Consider the following 22,114-nt stretch of genomic DNA (forward strand, 5'->3'; position numbering starts at 1 on the left):
GCACGACAGTATCGAAAGTGAAGAACATCATGCAAGTAAACGGAAATCTCCATAAGGGGAGATTTCCATTTACCTCAATGTAGTGCGGTCTCGGATTTGGTATATTTAAGTAGGGGGATTTGGGGGGTGCAGGGGGGCATGTCCCCCTGCCTACACCATTTATTTATTTATTTATTTTAATTTTTTTTTTTTTACGTTATTCGATGTTTTACTTAATCGATCAATAAAGTTTGACCTTTATTGATTCGATTAAGTAAACTTTTGATAACATGATATAGACGCGAGAGCTTTGCCTCCAATGATATTATGTAAATACATCGCTCACATATCCATTTGAGAAAATGGTTGTGAGTAAACATGATAGAATTTCTGCATTGCCTCAGGATGCCCATATCTACCAAGCTGGTAATGGATATGGTGAGAAAGTTCATATCCATGGCAACAGACCCTTTTTTATTGATTAGTTGGAGTGAGAATATAAAGTATTGTCAGTAGTATTTGATTTGCACATTTGGTGGCAGTGCTTGTCACTGCAAACTAGTTACCCTTTGTGCAACTAGGAATTGGAGAAATTTCAGTGGTGCCATTACTGGAAAAGTGTCAACTCAGGGTGTCTATGTCCATACAGGGCACTGCCAAACACTTGAGAGTAAACTAATAAGTAGACTCTCATGAATTATGGCTGAAGTATTTTGGCAGATATTCTGAAGTTAGAGGCAAATAAAGCAATACTTACTGAAAAGAAAGAATTGGCTGTCAAGAATGATGGAAAGAGGAGAGTCTCCTGAATGGCTGCTGCGTGGCTACTACTAGTGCCGGTCTCACCATGGCTTCACACTGCTGGAATGCATTGCTGTTTTGTTTCTTCTCTCACCAGAAGCAAAGCAGTAGCACCAATCCCAAGATAAGAAGCAGGCCACAGGCTGTTTGGTGATCCACAGTCTTGTCCCAGGTGATGCAAGGGTCTGTAGGCTTTATGTAGCCTTTTCCTGGTAGATGCCTTGAATAGCAACCAGACCAGTTAGGAAGGTCAAACACAGATACTCACTGCCCAATCAGAAACAGTCAAGAATCAATGTACTCTGCTCCTTCTCTCACCAGAAACAAAACAAAAGCACGGGGTGAGTTTGGTATGGTAGTCAAGTTCTTCACCTCATAAACACAAGGTACAGGGTTTGGTTCCAACTGTGGCTTATTGGCTAGGCTTAAAATGGCCCTTCAGGACAGTTAGCCTACTACTCTCCTAAACATCTAATCCCAAGATGAATACTGACAGGCGGAATGTAGGCTCTCCATTAATTGGTGGTCCTGGACTAGATGTTACAGAATTTAAAGGTAAGATTAAAAAAATGGGGTAATGTCCAAAGAGCTACAGTGCGCAGTAAAAGCGGTTAGATATAAAAGAGAAGGTAACTTTAGCTAGCCAAGTGTAGAGCCACTAATTTTAAAACAGCAAGATAGATTGGAAGGGGGTGGGCACTTTGTATTCTGGCTCTATGGAATACAGTTGGATGGCCAATACATTTAAATAGTCGAAGGGGTGTGCTTTCACAAAATAATAATTTTGTGTTTAACTCACAATAGTCAGTGAAAGAGGAGAGGGAAGGAGATATATGGTCAAATTAACATAAATGGCAGGCAACTACAAAGGCTGTCAAGTTTAAAAACACAACACAGGCTGGGTGAGCCGGTGAGAAAAATCTTAATTTCTATGTGTGTGTGTGGCTTGCAAGAGGCACAGCTGTGGACTCTTTCCTTGTTTAAATATGCAATTAAAAGCAGAATACAAGTAAAACACAAAGTAAATAAATAAATCATAATACACAACATGGAAAAAGGCAGTGAAACAGTACAAAATACAAGAAAGCAAAAACAAGCTAATCTTTCCCTCACAGAAGTTGTGGCAGAGACTGGGTGAGCTCTTCCACTAAAACCAGTAGAATCTATGTGAATTTCTTTAAAAAAAAGTAATTGCTTTGGGTAATTGGTCAGTCTCCATCTTCTTTTACATCTTTTTGGATATTAATCTTAATTAATGTAGTAATATTTGTATGTTAGAAAAGTTTAAACTCTATTCATGAGAAAAAAATTGAAATGCCAGTTTAAGCCAACTTTTAAACTTTGCTGTTTGCTTTACTTCATGCTCTTCACATGATATAATTTATTACCTTTGAAATGATGGCTGAATAATTCCTTTATCATTTGTTATGGTGTATCTCCCTTCCTGTTTTGTTAGATTATGGTTGACAAAGCATATTATGGATCACTTCAGTCACCCAGTAAACAAACTAACAATCAAACAAAGCAAGCAGTATGAATGACCAAAACAACATGATGTGTGATTGGCAGGTATTAACACACACAAATGGTGTTATAAATGTAAATTTGCTAAGGCTGGGAGAGTAGTAGAGACCTGGCTACCAAAGAATGCAATGCTTCTAGAGAAAATGGGTAGGCTGCTTTGTGATGTATGTGTTGAACACTTCTTTTTCTGTGCACCTGTCTTTGAATTTGCTATTTTTGTGTCTTCTAAATCAGATTGGATCAGATGTTCTCTGACGCTTTTAGTAAAGATCATCAGTTAATTCGTGCTGACCCAAAACGCAGCTTGTACCTTGCTTGTGCACTAATGGTTCGAGGAAATGTCCAAGTATCAGATTTAAGAAGAAACATTGAAAGGTCTGTATTGCAATTGTTATTCTTACAGAAGATTGTGGTAGAAATGAGTTAGTGTTGTCTGAACGTAGTACTCTACACTTAACTGTACAGAGCTGTAATTAAAGGGCCACTTAATCTGTGATCTTTGTTTGCAGAGAATATGGTGGATGAAGAGTTTTTGAGAACAAACTAATGTTATGTCTCTACGTATGGTATATATCCAGATGTGTGCCTTAATCCCTCTGATAACCTTTGCACTTCCGACACTTGCATGTAGACCTTTTGAACACTGCAGGTCAGCACAGTGATTTGTCTATATACAAAGAGTGGTATCATTTATTTTCTTAACATAAAAGGTACATGGTACTGTAATGCCCCAGCACTGGCCAAGTAATCCAGGAGCCTCAGTCCTCACCAGTGGCAGCAGTGGGGGATGTACATACTGGAAGGATGATAAGTACACAGACAGTAAAGTGCAATTTCCCTTAAGAGCACACAGCGACTACAGTCAGTCTGGGGCTGGTTTGTCCCTCTTTCTGCAGATCCCCACTAAGACTTCCCACTGGCACAGCTGTAGAGTTGAGATCTCAGCCGAGTGGCCAAGCCAAGACCTCCAGCACCCTCTCTGTCCAACCAGTGCTCTGCGTCCCTCCCCAAGAAGCTGATAAACACACTTGAGATTTGATTTACACACACACACACACACACACACACACACACACACACACACACACACACACACCTACCCCTGGGAAAGGCTGGCACAGGTTTAATATCTATGCCCTCTTTTGCCCAGACTACAAGGTAGTTTGGACTGCCACAGCTACTCCTTATCAGCAACTTTAAGACTGTTAACAAAGGGTGTCCAATCTTACTGTGTAATGCTACTGTTAAACGAAATGGTATTATGACCAAGAGCAAAGCTATTAGAAATAGCCCACACAGCAGCACCAAGTAAATATGCAAGTATTCTCAGAACATAAATGCGTCTCTACAGAGATCAGCCACAATTAAAGGTTTAAATATATTTAATAATAATAATAAATAAAAGAACACGAAAATACTCCGTAAACAATCACAGTTACTTCAGAGTTCAAAATCACAGAAAAGACTTAAAACAACATTGCAGGACAGTCTCAAATAAAGAAAAACATCTAAATTAAGCTTGACTATATTTCTGACTGTATCTAAAAGAAATTACTGTACCCTTTTTAACTTCTTTACAGAGCCAGGCAAGACAGATGTGGTGAGTGAGTCTCCCAGCTGATGCTGTCAGGTCAACGTACAAAATGCTCTGCCTCTCTCGGAGAGTTCTTAAATTAATAGCTCAAAAACTGCTTCTGGGATACTTGCAGCATGACATCACTTCTTGTCATCTGACTATCCCAGGTGGAAACCCCCACTGCAGCTGGTAGCATTTAGCATCTCTCTGTGAAAATACATAAACGAGGACTTCTCTTAGATCTAAGGCAAATGGTGGAAGGCGTAAAATAATTTACATTTCTCCACATCTAAAGACATTACAAAAAACTTCTAGTTCTGGACATTGTCCCCTCTTGCACTGAAACTGAAAGATAGCGTCTCTTTTATGGCACAGTTATAAAATAATTTAATTTCAACTATTTTTCTGAAGTTTTGCAAGCTAACCTTCTATGTGCCAGTTCCCACTTTTAAAACATATACATTTACACAGTTAAAATAGTTTATATACATTTCTGTTCTTTTCCTATAGTGTACACTATGGGTACATCTTTAAGCTCAGTATTGTACAAACCCCTTTTCACAAACACTCCCTGTACCAGCAGTTTGATTTACACATAACATACAATTCTAATACATTTGTAACACAAGCATATGAATCATGTTGGCATTTACAACTGACTTATAATCATTTTCAAAATTCCAGACAGCTGTGTTGCCAGTATCTCCCTCTGTCACACTTCTATATAAATCATATTAATATTCACAAATGACATATAATTATTTACAAAATTCCAGATAGCTAGGCTGACAATATTTCCTTTTGTGACTGCTACTTTCAATTTTTGCTGTCAGGGTTCTTGACTCATATTATTGTTTGCTATAAGTATTCTTGTTTGATTTTTTTGTTTGTTTGTTTTTTCCCCCAGTTAGCATCTGGCAAAGTCCTTTATTCCTGTGATAGTTTAGGTTTGTTAAGTATACTTCTTTGTAATCATTGCTTCCATCCACATTTTTTTAAATTGGTATCACTTCCATTTATTCTGCAGACTCATAAGATTCTGGATTCTTAAGATTTTATCCCATAGAACTGAACCATTCTTAGACCCTGTGTATGTTTGGTTTGGTTCCCTATTACATATGCCTCTTTGTATATCGAAAAGCAGTGCACCCAGCAATGTTTACACTTTGTGATGATTTACTCCAGCTCTGAGTAATATGTCATATTCCACACATTGATTTGTCGCCATTCTACATATGGAGACCATTTGGTGTAGTACCATTTTGAAAAGAACTCCTTGACCTTAGGAAGTAGCGTCTTCCTTTCCTTTGCCCCAGCTGAACTGACAGATTTAAGTTGGTCCTGCCTGTATACTGTAAGTGAATGAACTGTTCACTGAAAGCAGCCCTTTCTTGAAAACAACTAGCTCAAGCTCCTTCATTAGCCATAATACTTCTGCCCTAGCTAGCCACTTCAGAGCTCACTGCCGCCATTAGTGTGTCAGCATGATCTGTAGGTAGTTTGAACATGTTTTTCTGTCAGATGCGTAATTTAAAATTCTGAAAGCCTTCTAAAATACTTTTGCTATTATAATTGAAAATTTTTTATAAAATTTCCTGTTCATCTTATTCTTTTTAGTTTCATGCCACACTATTACACCATTCCTCCCTCCTTTCCCTGTCTTAAAAAAAAAAAAAAAAAGACAGAGAGATGCTTTATTTTTCTTTTATTGATATATATGTATATGATCTCCTTAGAGTTGTGACAAGTTGTTTTTAGTAATTGTGACTTGTTCTTCAAACAAGGTTATTGGAGACAAGACCTCTGGCTTAAAAAAATGCCCCCAGTGTGGCCATAAGATTTTACCCTAAAACCCACATAACACTCTGCATCATGTGTCTTGGGGTCAGATATCTTGCTCCAAAGTGTGCATTCTGCAAGTATTTTAGTGCTAGGATCCTACTAGATCAAAGAAATAAGTTTGTACTAAAAGGGTTGCTAAAAAGTGACCCTGTTAAAGAAAAAAGATGAATCTGAGAAAATAGAAAAGAGGAAACAAAAAAAGACATACTGAGGCTATGGAAGAGCCAGTTTTGTAGGAGCTGTCCCTTCTAGAATTGTATACCTGTCTGCATAACCAGGACCTTTGGGCCACCATGACCACTCTTTCCCAGCCTGCTTCTCCTTTCAGGCAAGACAGTTCAGCACCAACGGACTCCATCCAGAGAAGAGAGGGGAAACCTCATCAAAGCAGCAGGAGCTGTCATGACCACCTTCAGTTGCATCCATCCTCTCCTCCAGGTGTCTGGAAGCCAACTCAACTTGACTGGGACAAGAAGATGACAGCCTTTGTTAAAACTCAACTTCAGTTTGGTGTACTCTTGTTCCCCTATGTTTCCAGGAAAGCATGAGAAGAAGCCCATGTCCCCCCAGTTTTTATTGTTACCGGGTGCCCAGTTTTGATGGCTGGAGTTTTGGAACTGGTGAGAAAAAAAATGATGATTTTCCTCTGCACCCTTCGATATTCCTTCATCTGTGCCAGTGTTTGCAGCACAGTTGGAGGTGTAAGCATCAATGGTATTGACACCAACCTCAACAAGGTCAGATAGGATTGGCACTTATGCATTGGTGCAATCATAGGCCGTGATGATTACAGGGCCATTTTTGGTGTTGCTACATTCTGGATTTTACCCTTGTGTGTCAGTACCAATCCCAGTAGCCTCTTTATCAGGGTTGTTGGCATTGACAGTTGGTTATGAAGTATATAATCCCCCTGCTCTTTACCATGGTGTCAACACAGATATCAACACAGATGAAGAAAGAGTCAGCAATTTTGGCTTAGAGCACCTCACTGGGGCCTTTGGTGACGAGATCATTGAGAATCTGTCAGCTAAAACAGGCACTTCCTCCATTGGTCCCACTCTTGTACACCTCTGATTTGGGACTTTGGTGGTCAATTAACTGACTTGCTCTTTCAGGATGAGGGACCAAAAAGGTACTCAGGGTATTTGCAGACTGGGTTAGGCTGTTCCTAAGAAATCTCAGATAACACCACTCCCAGAGCATTACAAAGAAGGGCACATGTAAGGAGAAACACATAGATTTCCCTGAGGGACTGGTACCCCAGACATGGATCTTGACAAAAGGGCAGGTTCACCCAGATAACCCCAAATGTGGGGAATTTTAGACATGAAGCAGCAGAGAGGGTAGTGGTCTATTGATCCCACCTCCATAGAAGAACAAATCCAGGCTAAAATAAGCCTATAAGTCATCTCCCACAGTGGGCCTGAGAGGTTTTTCCTCCTAGAAAATTAATTGATATGGTCTGCAGTAAAGCATGGAGGAAACTGGATGTTGTTGAATCCATAAGTAAAAGCTCCGATAGAGTGCTGTGATTCTCAAAAAATGGGCCACTCTGGAGTAAGGAGCTGTTTATGGACTCTGTTTTTTGTGTCATCTGCCACCAGATGAGAAGCTGTTGAGGATGCCCAACTAATCCGTCCTCCACATAAGAATTAGAGAATGATGGGAAACTATGTTTGTGTGTCAAGTACATTTTCCATTAGGGCCAATGAACTACATGGCAAATATGACTTGTTTTCAGAGAGAACTGGCAGACAAGACACTAGAAACTCTAATACACCTGCCCTCCCTCCCAGAGATAAACACAAATATAGACCCAAGTGGCAACCACAAATTCTGTAATACCACTGTCCCTGTATCTTCTTCATAGGGCTACAGCTGGAGTAGCTCATTTTGCAGGTTCAGACAATATTATGAAGCATGAGGGCTGGCTATAATTAACTGGCTTTGTGAAACAGTTCAAGGGGGCCTTTGCAAACACCTCTTTTTTTTTTTTTTTTTTTAATGGAACAGGCCTCTTTGATCAAAAAGTAAAGGATCACATGCAGCAATATGAGCAAGAAGGCAAGATGCTAACAGCTTGCTGGAGTTAAATAATCAGCTCCTCAAAGGTTATCAGAAGAGCCAAAAAGGAGCCAAGAACATTCGACAAATAAAGTTCCAAAAGCCACAAAATGGCGTCAACCAGATAAACTTGAAACCAAAGAAAATCAATGCCGAACGAGGATCCAGAAATTGTCCAAGAATATAATAAAACAACATGAAAAAATAATTATTCTGATAAAATCTGTTGTATAAGATGAAAGCGCTCATTTTATTTTTTCAGGTAGTTTTAATATATGAATTCTTGGACCATTTCTGGACACTCGTTTGGCATTGATTTTCTTTGGTTTCAAAATTCCAAAAGTCTCAACAGCAGTTTGACAGGTGGTGACTGTTAAAACACTCTGTAGACAAGATGGTCCAAGAAACATGGAGCCCAACCTCAAACGAATATATTGGTGATGAGGGTGGTCTCCTAATGTTGTGGGCCTTTCAAGACCTCTTTCTCCAAGATGCAGTATTTATCCACTTCATGCCATACTGGTTTTGCCTGCTATGTTAAGTGTCCCTGCACTTGTCAGAGGTAGAGAGGGAACCATGCAATTTTTTTTGTAAAAGTGGAGATATCCTCTCTCAAGAAAGGGACTCTGCTCTGAGAGGATTTTTTTTTTCCTTTCCTTCTTTACTTCCCTATACATTTCTGTAAGTAGGTCATAGTTTGCTTGGGTTTTTCCACACCTAGAAGGGGCATTTTTAAAAAATAAAAAAAAAACAATATAGAACAGTTTTCATACGTGATGTGTTAACTTTGTAAATAGAAGTTAGCTGTTCCCTTCCATATGGCTAAAATGCCTTTGTGTCCCTTTCTTCCTAATGGAGAGGCTTGTTGAAAATCTCAAAATATTTCAGTGAATGCTTGAAATTCTGGCAGTACTCCATGCCATAGCATTTGGTATAAGCAAGGACTTGTAATAATCTGTAATTAGCCGTATCTTTCCACCGTTACATTAGAGTCTGGCCAGTAAGCAGGCCACGTATCAGACATGCAGTGCATAGTTTCAGTGAATCTTGAAGCAGCCATTTTGCTAGAGAAGATACCAGAGAAGGTGATCTTGCACCTGCAAGAATCTCGGATAATGGCTTTACTGCTGTAGCTAGCCAGTTTCAAATAAATTCCAGTACCGATTATGGGGCAGCTAGGAAAGAGGTTTACTCTCATTTACTGGTTGTAAATGACAATGACCGGCTTCCTGTGATAAAATTCTTAGTTTTATGTTTAAGGATTTATTCCTGGACATGGGCATATGACATATTCAAAGGCTTGTTATGACACTGTACCTTCTAGTTAGAGAGCACAGCGGTTACTGGAAGTATACGTGCATACATACATTGTTTTTGATATGTCTCTTAGTCAGTCGCTTGCTACTCTTGATGTACTTATGGATCATTCCCCCCCGGTGCTCACTTTGAAACTTGAAGATTAAAGTTTTGTGTGTCATCAGTTTTACCCTCTCCTGACCAATCAAGAAGATGTCAGTGGGTAATGATTTGCTACTTCTGCTTCTTCATGCTAGTAGTTAAAGCAGCATAGAAAGAAATTTGCTTAAGTTAGTTTCCTTAAAATGGTAAGATGCAACTGCATGCACTGTCAGGTGTGATGTAGTGTACTGGCTGTTAGGGGTGAAATGTATTCAGTTTGTAGGCACTTCTGTAACCACATAGTCTATATGCATCTTCTGTGAATTTTGTTCATTATTTAATGGTAATATAGTACATGCTGTGTATTTATTTAGTTGTAGCTTGATGCTTTTTTTAGCTGTGTTTATGCATATTTGTTCAATTCACGATGCTATACAAGTTCATTAGATCAGTTCACCTATCTGGTTAATAAATGAACATGCTCCTCCTTATAACTCAGTGGAGGTAGCATTTAAAGTACCTGCAACTGTTTACTGCAAGGCAGAGTGAGGATTTTGGTTTAAGACTGAGGATTTTGGTTTAAGATTTTGTAATTTGTTTTAAGATCATTCTCCAAGTATTGAGTTCCTTTTGCCACATTTGCTGCTTTTAGGATAGAGTGTTTTACTTTTGTTATACAGTTCATTCATTCCCTTGTAGTATAGACTTATCAGGTTCTGGTCACCGGTGTTACTCCTATTTTCCTCTTTGTTCATTTGTTTCCTGGTGGCAGTTGTGGGATAGTGTGGATGAAGATGTATAACTCTGCTTGCAGCTGTTTTATAGGTCTACAAGTAAATGCTATGCACACATTCTTGAGGACTGTTGAAGTCTAGCCAAAATAGCCGAACAGGGTTGTAATGCATTAAATACCCTGATCAAAGAGATATGCTACACAAACCCTGGGGTGAATTTGCAGTTACCCATCCATTTATCCAGTTTAGCTTTAAAAGTAGCTAAGGTATTGTTTTATTTGATATGTAAGTGGAGCCTGTTCCATATCTAGAGAATGATTTTCATTTATATATCTGTCACAGCAGCAGGACCTATTTGTGTACCGATGATTATCAAGCTTTTTTGTGCAGGTATTAGTGATGCCACTGATTTTGTGAAGGTGCGAGAGAGGCTGGGTTTTTATAGCCTGGAAGGGCAGGCAGAGATCACCATATAAGGCAGAATATAAAGAGAGGATTTTTATTCTGCCTGAATAACTTAGTGCTCTTATTTCCAGTAACTTCATAATTAGACTTCATAGGTTCATAGGTACTAGGCTAACTGCCCTTGCGGACCATTTTGACCATAGACAACTTCCCTTTTTGTGCTTGAAATAACCTGTCCCCATTTGGTTATATATTGGCCTTACCCACCCCATGGTTGACAATTAAATATTAACCCCTAATGAGAATGGCTGGGATCATACCATAGATAAGCTGAGGGGGAACCCATGCTTGGGGTAAAACATTTAAGAGCTCTCTCTATCCATTAGTAGTACAGAGGGCAGTACTGAGGTAAATCTTCTGTTTCACATTCACAGATATAAGTTGTGCTTGAAAATTGACAGGAATGAACTTTGTTTAATGTGGATGGGGAGCCTGTTTCATAGCAGCTGTATTTTTTGTGACATATACCTGTCCCTCCAAGCCATTCTGTTGATGTTGCAGAAGAGGTTTAGATTCTTGGACAGAGAATTTCTGATGCCAATGGACTTACTGATGTGCAGTAAATCTTTCGTTAATGGGGCAGAGGATGCCTTATATGTCAGACAAATTTCAACTCGTAGTCAGTAGGATACTGAGTATAGTGATAGGGGTTTGAGTCAGACAATGCAGGTGTTTTGGCTTTGTATCATTTTAGTAAGGTATCATTGTGGACGTTCCAGTTGTTGCACGTGTCTGGATAGATGTATGCCAAAGGGGGTATTATATTCAATGAGTGTCCTAATGAGGACTGAGTAAAGGGGAATAATGACATCCCTAAATCTAGACACAATCCCTTTGTTTATAAGGTATGCAATATAGAGGGATGTTCTTGCAACAATGGGCACATGTTGATCAAAAATTATGTCACTGTTCGTATACGTTCCCAAATCCCAAACAACTGAGCCAACTGTTTGGGACATATTGTCAATGTGGCAGTCCCCTGGGGTAGATGACTTCCCAAAGGGCACAATAATTATTTTTTTGGCATTTAGCTCCAGGCCATGACTTTGACACCAGTTATTTATTTGAGACAACCCTTACAGCAGGATGGCCAAGTCATTTGTGGAATTCAGTGACTATTTAATTAATTAGTTAGTCAAGAGTCATTGGGTCTCTTTAGTACAGCAAGGTGTTTGGAGAGATGCATACCAAAGGGTTGTATTCAGCTATGGGCCTTTTGAGGGATGTAATGAGAGAACCTAAGCTAAGACTTCTTAGAAATTAACTGTGCCAGATTAAAATCATTTTCTACCATGACTTATACATTGTGATCAAGGGAGAACTTATCTCCAAAAGTAGCCAGGTGTCTAATAATGTTTAGTTGTTTTTTTCTTTTTTGGAGGGGGGGGTTATCCTTTTTGTGTTATGACATGGGGAAGTCATTGTCCCTTTGGGTTTGAGGCCATGGTTATTGCACCATGCACTGGTATGGTCTTATATGTGTGTAACTTGGAGAATTCTCAGTTTCATCCAGTTTACAGTCATCTGCAAACTTGGTTAACCAAAGCCCTCTGACTTTTGCTTTCATGTTGGAAAAGTAAATGTCAGAGACAAAGGGGTCATGACTAAGCCCTATGGGTTACCACAGTCTAGCAGATGACATATGGATTGATGTTTACTTGCTTGAACTTTGTCAAAATACCTGCATTCGGGGGGGGGGTGTCAAAGGCTTTACCAGATGCAGATAGGAAGTGTGTGGATGGTCTACCACTTCTTTGTAACCATTTCAAAGAAATTGGCTAGACTGAGTAGACAGGATCTGCTTTGTACAAAGCCATGTTGGTTCAGATCAGTGAACTGTAGGTCTTTAAGTTCATCATTTGTAAGTTCTTTACTTAGGAGTTCCATGATATTACATGTTATACTAGTCAGGATTCAGTCTGTAATTGCCAGGATCTGTAGTGTGGTTACCATATGTACTGGTACCACAATGGCAGTTCTCCAAGCATCTGGTGCATAACCAGTGGGGAGTCATAGGCTGAACACACTCAAATGGGTTGAGCTAAGCTGTGCTTAGCACTTATCAGAAGTAATTTGGGATTTTATTGGAACCCATGGAGCTAGTACTTCCAATTTTTGTTAGTGTGAATAAGACCTGTTCTGGAGTCATTTGGGGAGGAGTAGCAGTTTGGGGACAGTGTGACTTTGGTATGTGTGTGCAAGGATAAAATTGTCACCTAGGATTTGTCAATGGCTTCAGGATCAGAATATGTAGTACCCTTAGAGACCAGGTTGGAAAAGTACAGTGTTACTTGTGTGCTTCCATATAACTAAAGAAGCCTTACAAATGTTTTTAAGTTCAGCAGTAGCATTTCCTTTTGTAATAGTGTATTCAAGATTGGTGCAAGGTAGGTGTAGGTCCTTTTCATGCCGAGGAGAGGAAGATTTATTATGTAGAGTTTTCCCCCTTATACTGTTTTATGAAGATTCTACTGTTTGGGCTTAGTTTTCGAATTTCACCTTATGCTTATGACAAATAGGCGCAGATTCCTCAATACAGCTGTTTAGATGGAAGTAAAATTAAGACACAATTGCTTGATATTGGCTTTGGGTTAATGGGGGAATAGTTCCATTTGATCTTCCTTATTGTTGTCTAAATGAAATGAAATTGGCTTTAAAGATGTCCCCTAAATGAAGTTGGGTTTATGGGGGCAGTGGTACTCATTCTAAGGGAAAATATATAGGAGGACTTCACCAATGAGAAAGGTACATGGAAGGGAACAGAGGAAATTATTGTGAGGACAAGGTGAAGAATTCAGCTTCTAGTGTGGGTAAGGACAGTTTTGTCTATGAAATTAGCATTAACAAAATTTTGGAATATCTGAGGATATTTATTATTTGCTGGAAGTTTTCCAGTTGCTGGATGACTAATCAGTTACTCATGAATGATGTTTTAAGTTTAATAGTTAAATTTTCCATTTGGCTTAAGTAATGTACATGTTCATTTGGAAACATTGAAGGGAACCTGCAGTTAGCAATAGTGTGATAGGTCTTTGTATGCCACTATCTTTTCTAGAAGTCTCAAATTATTATCAAGAAGGATCTGACAAGAAATGAATAAATACGGATACACCCTCGCCTCCCTGAGGGCCAGAGTACACGATAAGCACTAAACCAAAGTACAAAGGGAGTGATGTCAGTACATTAAAATCATGTTTCAATAGTTACACAAATACTGATGTGCTCAGGAGTCAGAAAGGTCTCATGCTTTGGCAGTTTACTTAGACTTCATTAAGCAGTGCCATCTTGCTGTTGACTGCATTAGAATTAGTTATGCTGGAATGTCCACAAGTCAAATTCTGCATTACAAAAATAAATAAATCAATAAACAACTTTGGAAACTACAGTTATTTCAGCTGTCCACAAGTCAAATTCTGCATTACAAAAATAAATAAATCAATAAACAACTTTGGAAACTACAGTTATTTCAGCCAATATGTAAAAGCCATGGAGGGAGAGGCGCAGGCCATTTCTGGTGAAGCAGGTGTGTCTGTCAACCATTGTGTCCCATAATGACACATAATGTATCCCCTTGGAATGCTACCACATAATCAGAAAAGCCATTAATCTTGTCTTAGAACTAAGGAATTAGTCTCAAAGATACAGAATTTCCTGCCTTGGTCACATACCTGGAGAGGTTAGACGTGTGTCTGTATTGCCTTTAAGTTGGAGCTCCTAAGATTGTTCACTCCCATGTGGACAACTATGCCATCATAATCATACTTGGTTAATGGTTGTTTTTCCTTTGTTTATGGAATTCTAATTAATATCTTGATGTGCGCTACTTGCTTTGAAATACTACTGATTACTAGTGGAGTTTGCCTTCTTTGTCCTGTAGTCATTGACAAAAGTGCATGGCTTGCCTTCATGTTTATGTATCCGTATAAGCCTGTCAAGAAGTATGACCATCTGTTTATATGTTTACCTTTTTGTATGGCTGAGTGCTGTGCTATTCTCATTTTTCGCTTTCTTTAGTCTTGTATTAAGTATTACATGAAGTATTACAAGTACACAATACATGCAATAACAAGAAGAGTTTGATAGAATGCATTACTGAAACTCTTGGACCTAGCTTCATAACTTGGAAGTGCAAACCACATTCACGTAAGTATAAATGGAGTAGCTAATCTTGTCTGGAGAAAGCTGAATTTCATCTTACAAGAGATATAGCCACCCACCTTACTTGCCATATAGAGATGCACTTGATTTGGTATTGGAGATCCACTGCAGCAGGTCTACAGTTAGAATATCCTTCCATATTATTTCAGTTTGCCTTCTTATGCCTATAAAATGCCTTGTGCTTATGCATAGTGCAATATCACATTCCACATTAGGATTGTTTGGCTAGCCTCTGCACCTGACAGTTAAGTCCTAACCTTTAGACAGGTGTTCATCTTGGAAAGTTCTGCCATACAGTGGTATCAAAGTTAACCTTCCTAAGGGTTTTGTGGCTAACAAATCACAGTTGAAGAACTGTATTGATGTCTTTATCCCCTGGGAAAGAATGCAACTTGGAGAACTGCTGTAAGTGTCAGGTTTTAGCCATCTCCCTTGGCATACAGGGATAAAGACCTGAGTGGGATCCAGGCATTCTGAGTTCAATTAGTGGCATAAGTGCCTTTTTGGAAGTGGTATAGGAGAGGATAGATATGGTGATACTTGGCCTGATTCATTGTCATGAGGAGGAGGGGTAGGAGCATGTATTTTGGCATTGCTCTGTGGTAAAATCCTTGGAGGAGGACTGAGGATCAGAGGTATTTTCTTCAGGGGGTGGCATGCCATGATTATTTTGTATGCAGGTACATAGACCAGTCAGAAGGCCCTTTGCATGCCAGTCCCTCGGTGCTACATGTATGACCAAGGAAGTTTGGGCTTGTGAGCAAAAATTCAATCCCCATTGTCTATATAATGGCTTCCACTCCTAGTTTACTCAACTTTTATCCCCAGGAAATGAGTGAGCCATAGGGATTTTGCCCCAGGGAGCAATCAGTTCTGTTGTGTGAGCAAAGAGAATGGCCTTAATGGTCAAGATGGGGGAACTGGCCAGAAAAATATGCCAGAGGTTCAGGCAGGCTATCAAGAGATGCAGGCAGAATAATCTTATGTCCTACTTTGCTTCTGATAAGATGGCAGTAGTTGAGTGTGCCCATTGTGGAGGTTGTTGTGTGAGTGCCCATTGTGCATCACCATTTTTATCCCATATTAACATCAGAAAATGATGACATGTGGAGCCAGCATCAGTCATGCTACTTCTCAGAGAAAAAACAACTCTCAAGGAAGCTTCACAGTCTAGTGTTTGAGGTAGTCATGTTTGACTGGCAAGAGCTCAAATTCACAACAGTTTTCTGTTTTTCCTAGATGAAGAGAAGCCATTAAAAGGAGCATTCCTACAAAGCACCTTCAGATGGTATAACCCAGGATGTTAGCAATACCAGTCCCTATGTCAAAAATCTGGTGTACCTTGAGAGATCTGCACCCAGAGAATTATATTTCAAGTCCTTTAGCCAGAACTCCCTAATAATTTTGAGTTCTCCCATGTTCACCAGGGATTGATGATCTAGAATGAATAGAGTTCTCCAAGATCTCCCACACTGAAGCTTACTGGTGGCAACTTCAGTGTCAGACATTTATTTGAAGTGGAGGCCCATTGAAAATCAGAGAGCCAAAATTGTATTCTTTGAAACTTTGATAATGAAAGTGCAGATAGGGGAGGTATATATACTGATTCAAAGACTGCAGTATTTTGGAGTAATCTGTCTAAGTATTCTTGCAACCCCAACATATAAACAATTTAAAATTCCAATAGTATGTTTCATAATTTGATATTTTGTGGACCTCATACTTTATTGCTATCTCAGGACTCGCACTTCCAGTACAGTGTAGTTTGACACCTGGCAAGACCCAGTCACTCATATGTGAGTGCACCTACTTTTATGGCTTGTGTTCTGATGTCAGCACTAGGTCCATACAGGCATCGACTGTCCCTTTGCCACCTCTGAAATACTCTCTTCACTTTCTCAGCCCCACTTGATGTTTGGTCTACACCAAAGTGGACCTGACGTGAGGAAAAGTTTCTTTTGTACTGTATGCTATGGAAAGTAAACTTAGAGGACACAGGACCATTGACTCTGAGACAGATGAGGACAGTAAGACCTTCCTTCCTCCTTACATTTCTCCACAGTTTATTTCACAAGATAAAGTAAGCACTTTTGCGTTTGCATAAATGCTTCATCAGACTTTCAATTACATTACATAAAAACTCCATTTAAGTACTGTTTCTCATTTAAAATAACCAATAAAAATCCAGTATAGGAATTCTTGATTAAAACGTAGTGCCCATATACACACACACACACGCACACACACACACACACACATATATATATATATATATATATATATATATATATATATATATATATATCCGTGACCACGGTCCATGAGAAAAGGTTTTAAAGAGACCCTCTCATTCAACCCATGTCCTCTGTCTGCTTGTAATCTAATAATCCATTTTCCTTCTTCTTTCTCAGTTCCCTTTGTCTCCTAACCTCTCAGTGGAGATAATTAGCTCCAACACTAAAAACTTAAAATTATATGTGGTATCATTATAAATAACATGTCTAGCTATTGCATTACCCTCATTCTCTCTACTAATGGCATAAATGTGTTCTCTTATTCTCTCTCTCAGGGTCCTATTTGTCTTTCCAACATAGAAACTATTACATTTTGACACATAGCTAAATAGACCACATTCCTTGACCTACAATTTGTATACTGCTGAAACTCCTATTTCAGATGTGTATCTGGGTGTATGAAGCTGTTGGTATTTGCTATATAACTACATTGGTTGCAATGGCGACAAGGAAAAGTCCCTCTTCTAACCGAATGAAGTTCTTTTTTGCTACTTTTCTCATAACACAAGATCTGTTTTACTGGTTTAGTATTCTTATAACTAAATCTGGGACATATGCCTACCAATTCTTTTATATGTTCGTCTAACAGTAACATGCCCCAATTCTTTTTAATTATCTGTGTTACTCTACTATTGTTGTTGGTATAGGGAATGACTAGTCTATTAACTTTTGAGGTAGGAATAGTTCTTTGTTTATTATGTACCTGACTATTCCTCTTAATGTAGGGTTGGCCTAAAACGTCACATTCTACTCCTTGTATAACTCCTAGATCACTTGTATGGTATCCTCTTTCTAGTACTTGTTACTTAAATTAGAACTGCTTTGGCAGATTAGACTTAATGCCCCTGGTCTTAATGAAAACTGCTCAATAAGCAGTATTTTGAAAATTAAGAGTTTATGCAGATGATTAGTTTGTCAGTACAGGTGTATTGTTCTTAGATTCTTCTATCTTGGTAAAAGTTTGTGTGCTTACTAGTTCCTTGTTTTCTCTAAGTGTTTTATAATGTTATTTTTACATATTTTTATGTCCTCATTGTTTTTTATTGTCAACATTACACAATTACACCTTGTTTTCAGCTTTCTTGAAGTTAAAGCTATATTAATATAATATGGGTGGTCTTTGGTAAAATAGTTTAAGTAACAAGTGCTAATGCACCATTTTTCAGTTACTGCTATGAATTTGTGCCTGCCTTTTTAAAAAACAGCAAGCAGTAGTTTACTGCTCAATGGTTTGATTGCTTGTTGAATGAGTTCTCCTTGTATTTGTGTATATATAGCAAGTATTTTTTGAAGTAACTGTCTGAAGACGTTTGTGTCATTAAACAAGATGAAAAGCGCTTTATCCCAATAAATTATCTCATTTTATTTTTTGTCCGTTTGAAGTATCGTCACTCCTGCTCCGTTTTCGTTGTTTGGTTTACCAGTTTGTGTTCAATTTATTTGTTTTCTCTGATTCTACTAATGGTCGAAGTTGCTTTTCTATATAAATAGATGTAGATTATGTTAGCCAGCCACTACTAGATACAATTGGTCTAAATGGAGGGTTAACTAGTGTTTTGTGTATCTTAGGGAGGCCCCTGAACGTTGGTATCAATGGTTTTTCTGTAAGAAAATATTTATATAAATCACCATCAGTAATGCTACACATCAACATATCATATAGATTATCATAAACATCTTTAATTAATCTATCTAACTGAGACATAGTCAAAGTACTATATGTATTTGTGCCTGTCAACATAGCACATGTACTGGAATGGTAAAACTTTGTCCAACACAACTACCGCTCCCCCTTTGTCTGCTGGTCTAATGACCATTAAATGATTATCCTGTAAAGCTTTCAGAGCTTGCCTCTCATCCTTATTCAAATTATAAAACTCAGGTTTCGGTTGTTGTTTATTTAACTGGAAAGCAGTTAACAGATCTTTTTCACAAGCTTTTTCAAAGCCATCTATTAATGGATGAAAGCTAGGCATATAAGTTGACGTTTTTTTAAACATATAATTTTGTTTAGAATCACTACTGCTATCATCATATTGTAGAGACAATGCAACATTTCTAGCAAAACATTTCACATAAACTATTAAATCAGTAACATCTACATTTTGAGATGGAATGAATGACCGTTCCTTATTCAAAACTGCTTCCTCAGCAGATGTCAATACATACTTTGATAAATTTATTGTAAGGTCCTGTTGATTTATATAATAATTATTGTTCCATTTGTATATATACACATGCTTCACTAGCTATTAATAATAGTTATAGTTTGCCAAATATATTTTTAAATGTGTCACAGATTATATATATATATATATATATATATATATATATATATATATATATATATATATATATATATATGTATATATATATATAATGTATGGGCACTTTAAGTTTTAATCAGGAATTCCTATACTGGATTTTTATTGGTTATTTTAAATGAGAAACAGTACTTAAATGGAGTTTTTATGTAATGTAATTGAAAGTCTGATGAAGTGTTTATGCAGACGCGAAAGCGCTTAGTTTATCTTGTGAAATAAACTGTTTTTAGCCTTGTATTTTGTGGGTCTGCTTCGATTGTCGTGGAGTACCATTCATTACCCCTAATGAGAATAACTAGGGTCATACCATAGATAATTTGACGGGACCCATGCATGATATAAATAAAGCATGTTGGTGCTGTATTTGTCCATTAGTAGTACAGGGGCATTCCTGGGGTAAAATTTCTGTTTCCCATCCATAAATCTAAGTTTCACTTGAAAATGGACAGGAATGAACTTTTGTTTTATGTGGATGGGGAGGCTGTTCCATAGCAGTGGTATTTTCTGCAAAATATGCCTATCCCTCCAACTATTGATGTTGCAGAAGAGGTTTAGATCCCTAGACATGGTATTCCTGATGCCATTTGACATACTGATGTGCAGTAAATGCATCAGTAATGGGTCAGAGGATGCCTTGTATGCCACACACACAGGTCACCTCGTAGTAGTCTGAAATACTGCGTATAATGACAGGGCTTAGAGTTGATACATGTGGGACATGTTTTTTAGGCTTTGTTCCTTTTAAGATGCATCTGTGTGAGCGTTCCAGTTGCCGCATGTGTCTGGAGAGATGCATGCCAAAGGGGGCATTATATTCAATGACTGGCCTAATGAGGGTTGAGTAAAGGGAAATAATCACACCCATAGATCTAGACACATTGCCTTTGTTTATATGCTGTTCAGTATAGAAGAACAATTTTACAATAACACGTTAGTCCACGTAAGTTCCCAAACCAAAAAAGTGGGTAAACTCTTAGGTGTTTATTGTCAGTGTGGTAGTTCCCTGGGTAGATCACTTCTCAAAGGATACAGTAATGCATTTTTTGGCATTTAGTTTCAGATCATGATTTTGGCACCAGTTATTTGAGACCAACCTTCTTACAGGATGGCCAAGTCATCTGGGGATTCAGTGACTGCACCTAGCTTGCAGTCATCTGCAAACGCAATCAGCCAGAACCCTTTGGTTTTGGCTTCTACTTCAGAAAAGTAGATGCCAAACAAAAGAGGTCCCAGCATAGATCCTTGGGGAGTCCACTGGTGTCTGGTCTCTTTGTAAGGGTAATGCCCCCTATTTTGATCATCTACATCCTACCCGTGGGCCAGTGGAAATCCAGTGGATGATATAGGAGTTTATTCAAAGTTTATTTAGCGTTTCTACTATCCTAAGGTGGAGATTGTGTCAAAAGCTCTGGCCAGATTGATGTATACAGTGTGTACCATTTTGCCTTCATCCATTGCTTTGTGACTTTTTCAAAAAAATCACCAGATTGAATAAGCAACCTATTTTTTGATGCAACTATGCATAAAGTGCGCATGCGCACTCTAGTATGTGTATCTTCATTTTGAATCCACTGCCTTATCATCAAAATAACCATATAAGAAAAGTTCCAATAGTAATGTAATGTAATGGTCAAGTTGTTTACTTTATACACACAAGATACAAGGTTTGATTCTCACAGGGAGTAATTGGCTAGGCTTAAAATGGCCCAAAAGGGCAGTTAGCCTAGTAATTGGCCTATGAATCTGTGAATAACCTTTATTTATTTGAATTTGTTTACCAGGGTAGAGCAGTGATCATTTCTGATCAGTTTCAACCTCAGCATGGGATGATGATCATGATAATGATAGTACTTTAACAACAAAGTTGGCTGTAAAACACATAAGTACATGAAATATTTGCAGTTTAGTCAGTAAATGTATATGCAGCTTTTTGCAATCTGAGTTCTAGTATCTAAAATAATGCATCTTTATAGCCTATTAAATCAGTAAAATAAGCTGCTTTATCTTGTATAAAAATGTGCATTAAACTTTTGTTCGAGCAACACTATACACATGTAAACAGATTGTAAATAGGTTTAACATTTACCATACGTAATAGTGCAAGGATCAGTGTAAAATAGACTCATTTGTAGAGAATAAAAGATATAGTTCTTGCATGAAGAACTTGCAGTTAATAAAATCAAAGTTCACCGTATTCTATTCAGAATATGAGTAATCATGTCTTTTCACTTGTATAAAAAACATAAATTTGACCTTTTTATAGAAACACACATCCCCCCTCCTTGCTGATCACTGTTCTTACAACACAATGGTGGAAATTTTAAAAAGCTTTAATGTCCAGAACTCTTCTCATCCCCATTAAATCATTCTAAGAGATGTTCCCCTACTTGGCCCTCACTGCTCCATCCCGTATTTCCTCATCATTCACATGTGAGCCAGGCATTCAGCCACTGAAGTGTAATCTTCTTCCTTTTTTCAATTTACTGTGAGACAGTAACCCTTTTCATTCCAACCCTGGACAAAGGGGGCTTTTCACCTAGACTTCTGGCAGCAACATTAGCTGAATTTCCATTTCATTCCATCATTCCATCTCTAACCTAAATAGAACCGTCTTCCATTCTCTGGGAATTGGTTTTACAAAAAACAGTGTACCAAACTCTGCTGCCTTCCAAAGATCCCTTGCAAAATAACTGTCCCAAAACATATGGGGCATACCACCTACTGTAGTCTCATACCTCCAGCAGCCCCTATCCCCACTTTTCTATAATTTCTCCACTTGCAGTGGTGTGCATTACCATCTGTGCGACAGCCTCTTTTTTGAGAACACGTTCTTGCTCCAAACACTTCCTTGCTCTAAACACTTCCTTTTTTAATCACTCTGCTGATCCCCTTCTACACTCTCCCATCTATGAATGCACTTGTTTTTGTATTTGCTTTAGAGATATGTCTTCCAGC

The 22,114-nt window shown here is 38.3% G+C and overlaps 1 protein-coding gene across 1 annotated transcript in view; it reads left to right on the forward strand.

Annotated features, from left to right (window-relative positions):
• The window catches only part of TUBE1 (tubulin epsilon 1), a 623,636-nt gene that overhangs the window by 494,161 nt on the left and 107,361 nt on the right, over nt 1-22,114 (forward strand). The window contains exon 10 of the mRNA XM_044061905.1: nt 2,539-2,679. Coding sequence (XP_043917840.1) covers nt 2,539-2,679 — 141 coding nt within the window. The remainder of the gene's footprint in view (nt 1-2,538; nt 2,680-22,114) is intronic.

This window comes from Protopterus annectens, chromosome 2.part0 (assembly GCF_019279795.1).
Source record: "Protopterus annectens isolate FY-2018-M chromosome 2.part0, PAN1.0, whole genome shotgun sequence".
Classification (NCBI taxonomy): domain Eukaryota; kingdom Metazoa; phylum Chordata; order Ceratodontiformes; family Protopteridae; genus Protopterus; species Protopterus annectens.